We start from the raw sequence: 5,540 nt of genomic DNA, 5'->3' as shown, positions 1-5,540 counted from the left end.
GCCATCGCCAGCTCCCTGATCCGCCAGAAGAGACAAGCCAGGGAGCGGGAGAAGTCCAATGCCTGTAAGTGTGTGAACAGCCCCAGCAAGAGCAAGGGAAGCTGCGACAAGAACAAGTTGAATGTGTTTTCCAGGGTCAAACTCTTTGGTTCCAAGAAAAGGCGAAGAAGGCGACCAGGTTGGCACGGGTTATGTCTTTGGGGGGTTGGTTGGTTTAATGCAAACTGGGATGTGCATCAGGCGTGGGGAAGCAGGGACCGGTGCCTCAAGGCTGGTAAAATGAATGTGCAGGTATTGCCCCTCCTGGCTTGTATGATCTGACGGACACGGGTGCCCCATGACATCCCTTTCCCCTTTGATCTTCATCTGGTTTATATGGGTAACACACACCATTGCTTTCTTCCTTGCTTGCACACCCGTGCGCACCCATGTACTGGCAACTCAGTAGTCCATCTGTGTGTTCCACACACACATATACAAACACACGTGATTGGCTTGTGGGGGAGATGCCTGCAGGGGAAGTTCCCGCACATACACCTCCTTCAGTTGTATGTTAAATAACTTAGCAGTCTAGAAGTCCGGGGTTTTGTCTTCCTGCTTTGCAGAATCCCATGCTTTATTTGCCGATTGCAGATGAGGCTTTTTACTTTCACTGGCATCTTCCAGAGTTTTGCTTCAGCGCCCCGTTCCTTTCTAGGAATCTCATACATGCAGCTGCCCTGCGGACGCGATGCTCTCTGTGTCAGAGGTGCAAAAGATTGGGCATGAAGACTCAGTCCATGACCTGAGTGGGTTTTTTGTACGTGGGAGGAGCAAAACCCTCTGGTAATGTTGCTGTCGCTTTGCTGTGCCGAAACGTTGGTGCCGTTAGCCCCTTAACCTGTCTGCCTTTCTCAGCAGCCACAGATGAGGTGCCTCAAAATTGCAAACAGCTTTGGGATGTATTACGGCTAAAAAGCCAAAGTGGGGGTTGGATTAATTTCTTGTCGGAAAAGTTGGTAGGCAACAATTGTGCATCTGTCAGTACCCTTATTAAAGGTTGCTAATAGGTACTAATACACTTACGCAAACTATTGCTAGCTTTCGCCTTCAGCTCCTACTAAAATGAAGTACAGTAGCAAGACAAAAAAGACAAAAAAATGCCTTTGTCCCTAATCCTGTCCCTAATGATTACAAACACGAGGAGCCTTATCCAGACATTGGCTGTTGGAAGTGACACATCATATCTTCACAGTATGTTTATCTCCGAATTAAGTAAGTTGTTGCAGAGCCGGCTGCGGAGATGCATCACCTCCTGACAAACATAACTGTGTGAAATGACTACAATGCAGATGTCTTTGGGATTCAGTGGAAGTAGACCTTTTTTGCAATTACTGCTGGTGAATTACCTAGGTATCTTAAATGACAGACTTGACAGCAGATCCTGTTGCTGTTTACTTTTTGGTCTAGAATGAGCTGAAACCATATGCGATATCTTGCTTTCTAACTGTGAATCTGAGGATGGTTATGACAAAAAGAGATCTATCCAAACTATGCCTTGTTTTGATCTTTCTTCTTCTAGCTGGTGAGGTAATTACCTCAACCCTTATGGTAATATTTATTTTGCAGTTCCACACATTGCTGGGTTTCAGGGTTCCTCCCTCCATTTTCCATATGTTCATTGAGGAGTTTATCGCTTCAGATGCTCTGTACTCCTTGGAGCAGCAAGGAATGGGGGTTATTAGAGCTGCAGCAGCTCCTGTGCAGAATGTTTGCTGCTATATATTTAGGCTCTCAACTGTCACTCTGGCTCTTATTAGTGCTATCGTAGTAGCCTTCTTTTTCCTCTCCATTTAAGAACTCACACCTTTTTAAAAGGCAGAATACGCTCTTTGCCAGCTCATTTCTAATCTTAAATGAGATAGGGCTGAGCTCCTGGGGCCAAGCAGCACACTGTTGGAATTTGGAAGCAGATTTTACTTTGCTACCTACATTACAATCAAGAGTGGCGTTTAATAATTTTGATAATTGATTTCAGAGACATAAATTTGATCTCAGCCTAAATGAAAAGTGTTGCAAAGCTGGTTGCCCTGCTTTTGTTTTGGGTCTTTTTCATATCTCAGCCTTGAGAAGAAACCAGGAGATTTGTTTTCAGCATCCTGCTCGCTTGGAATGGCACATCAGGATTTCCCACATTAATCTCATTATTGTTTTTTTACAGAGCCTCAGCTTAAAGGTATAGTAACAAAGCTATACAGCAGGCAAGGATACCACTTGCAGTTGCAAGCAGATGGAACAATTGATGGAACAAAAGAGGAGGACAGTAGTTATAGTAAGTGACATGAGAATAACTGGTGTGTTTGTGAATTGTGGTGTCTTGTTCTTCCCATATAGGTCCATTCAAAATTGTCCTGAGATGACTGAGTGAGTGGAAGCGGCATTAACACTGCTCACAGCGCAGAAGTCTTTCAGCCTTATTGGGTCTGAGAGAAATGCAAATAAAAATCACTTATAGAAATAATGAACTAGAGGAGGTAACGATGACACATATGACAAACAAAGCAAATGTTATCTCCATGGTAATCTAGAGAAGTTCGTTGCTGTCCTTTGGATGTTATTAGATTTTTTTTTTCAGCTGGGAAAATTTGCTCGCCTACTCAGGGTGCCTGAAATAGAATAACGCTATCTCCACTCCTAAACAGGGGCTCATTCAAACAGAGCCATGTTATTTCACACAAAGAGAGTTCATAATAATTTTAAAGTTCATATTTCCCTATTATTATGATCTTTTTACTCCTTCTAAACTTAATTATAGCTTCAGCTTTCACCCAGATTTTCCTCAGCTTTTCTGTGAAAAAACTTTGGATGTTTTGGGGTTGTTTTTTTTTTTCACAAATTTGGGAATTAATAGAAAACAGTAAAAGATGACTAGAGCATAGATTTGCTGTGTGTAAATAAAATATTTAAGTGTTTCACCTACTCATACTGTTTAGCTTAAACTACATTTCTGTTCTGAAAGAAGAAGTTAGGAGGAACGAGGAGTTTGAGAAGGTATTTCAGGCCACTTAGACAACAAACCAGAAAATCAACAGGCATATTTTCCCCCTTAATTATTAAAAAGCACTGATTTAAGTGCCATCCTTCTCATATGAAAAGCATTTGCAGATGAAAGATCGTTTCATTTTACAGGGCTCTTGAATACGGCAGAGTGAGCACTGGATGCAATAGGGAGTGTCCCATCTTGTTTGTCAGATCACTTGCTCCCACACTTTTCCTGCACCCTCTTAAATCCTTTTTGCATCCCTGCATTAACTTCCGAGTGACAGAAGGGAACTGGTTAGGCTGCTGGAGGACCAGTCCTGAGTGGCTGCTGCCATCTTACTGAGTTCTCCTTAGTTCAGCCACAAAATCTACTCTAAGAACGATCCTTATGGACCTTAAACGTTGCTTTTCTTTCAAGTGGATGACCTAATATTTATGGTTTAAAAGATCAGTACAGGTGGTTCAGGATTTCAGGGTAATTCTGTTAATTATCTTTAAAAATGAAGAAGAAATAGGCAAACCTTACTTTTTACATCAAAGTGTGATATTGTTATAAACTTTTAATGTACGAGAGCAAATATCTAAAACTGCGTATTTCTTTTTAAGTGATTGTTTCATTCAAATACTTCACTTGGAATTCCTCCAATAGGGATTCTGAGAATCAAAACAACATAAAATTTATGGAAATCTGTCCTTTTGACGTTCATACAAATGTGTCTGTTTCTAAGATATCTTTATTTTCACTGTATCCTTAAATTTGCCATAGCCTGATAGATTAGAAAGCAAATCGCAAGAACTCCTCGTTGCTGGATACTAGCCTTCCGAAATGCTGAATACTTAAATATAATGGAATTATCTCAGAAATGTTTGCAGCTGGGCTGCAGTATCTCAGTGTTCAGAACAGAGAATGGTTTTATCATAAAAACCCACATGCTTTTGTATATATTTCTCTTTTACGTAAGGTAAGAGTATGGACCTGAATGTCCTGCAGTCCCAAATTTATTTTAATGGCAGTATTTTTGATGGAGCTAATAAGATAGACTGATTTATGCTGTGGATCAGAGTCCACATAAGGGCCTTCCCTGAAAGCCTTGCTAACATTAACAGTAAGCAGATCTGGCCCTCTCAAATCCTTTCTTCCGACATCTGCAGATACCTCTCTCAGCCTATATTCGTGCACTGTGGGGAAGCCACAAGTCTTGTAGCCCCCTTCAAAAAAGGGGCGACACCTTCTCCAGTCCGTTCTCTGCTCCTTTGCACCCGTGAGGGCTATCATTGCTCTTCCCTTTTGTCACCTTCACTGAACATTTGCTCTAAGACCATTTGCTTTGCATTTCAGGACAATAATTAAAACTCCCCTTAACAATAAGGGAACATCCTCAAGTTCAGCTGTGGCCAGCAAAGCAGTTGCGCAGCGCTAGGACTCTGGAGCTACATTTTTACAGAACAAACCGTAGCCATAGACCACCTGTTCTCCAGACACAGCGTTGCTCAGCCTTGTTTAAATTTCAGAATTCTTCTTCCCTATTTATGGTAGGGGTTGGGCAGAGCTTGCGGTCCCCGATAGCCAGCTGCTGTTTTGCGCTCCTGACAGCAGCCTGGGCCCAGGAGTCCACCTTCTCCATCGTTTGCTACCTAGAGCTGGGTGGGAAGCTTGCCTGAAGATCCCCTTTGGCTTCTGACTTGGGAGCAATTATTTCAAGCTCTGCAGACCCACTGCTGCATGCATGGTTCACAAACACAAGGTCGCACCCACCACTGCAGGGGGTATAAAAGAAAACTGAGATTTTGGAGCACAGTTTAGGCAGGAAGTGAAACGTGGCTTTGAGGAGCCATAGCACTCACCTGACCTCGGTTTTAGCCAAGAGTCCATGTAATTTGAGGAAGTACCTCATGGAAAGGATTTCCTGGCTGCAAAACAGATTTTGCCTCAGTAAGTGTGTTAAATAAGGCAAGGTTTTAAATCAAAGCAGAATTTATTCCCCAATTTTGGCAAGACAAAAAGATTTGAGGACCAATAAAGTAAAGAAATACAGGAAAAAGAATCCTGCAGAAAGTGTACAGAGGTCTGGGTGACCACGCCAAGGATGACACAGACCTCACAGTAATGTATATGTTCATAAATCCACGTGTGGCCCGCTGCCTCTTATTTTGCAGCACTAACTCTCTGTCAGCTTGTATTGCACAAAGGCCATTGCAAATATCATCTCTCCCTTAGGCATCGCCAAGTTTTTCATTACGATGGATATTATGTCCTTATTTTACACAGTGCAAATATAATGGGGAAAGGCTAGGATGCAGATAACTTTGCATTGTTTTATGCTAACACAAACTGATCGTAGTAGCACGCAGTTTATTTTCCCGTGGCTTTTTTGCCACCCCTTCTGTCATATCTGCCCACATGAGGGTCAACCCCTAGAAATGCGATAGCATCTCACACCCGTTGTCCGTGGCACTGGGGGCTTGCAGAGGAGGGGCCGTGTGGCTCTGCTTGTGGACCCCACCAGCAGCCGCCGCTC

At 42.8% G+C, this 5,540-nt stretch overlaps 1 protein-coding gene across 1 annotated transcript in view; it reads left to right on the top strand.

The window, feature by feature from the left end:
* Nucleotides 1-3: 3 nt before the first annotated feature.
* LOC104619332 (fibroblast growth factor 13) overlaps nt 4-5,540 on the top strand; it is a gene marked incomplete at both ends in the record, with an annotated part of 8,417 nt that continues 2,880 nt past the window's right edge. Inside the window, 2 exons of the mRNA XM_010285170.1 lie at nt 4-178; nt 2,201-2,311. Coding sequence (XP_010283472.1) covers nt 4-178; nt 2,201-2,311 — 286 coding nt within the window. The remainder of the gene's footprint in view (nt 179-2,200; nt 2,312-5,540) is intronic.

The sequence above is a fragment of the Phaethon lepturus genome, unplaced genomic scaffold (assembly GCF_000687285.1).
Source record: "Phaethon lepturus isolate BGI_N335 unplaced genomic scaffold, ASM68728v1 scaffold47714, whole genome shotgun sequence".
Classification (NCBI taxonomy): domain Eukaryota; kingdom Metazoa; phylum Chordata; class Aves; order Phaethontiformes; family Phaethontidae; genus Phaethon; species Phaethon lepturus.
The sequence above is the reverse complement of the archived record's forward strand: the minus strand, read 5'-3'. Positions and strand labels throughout refer to the sequence as shown.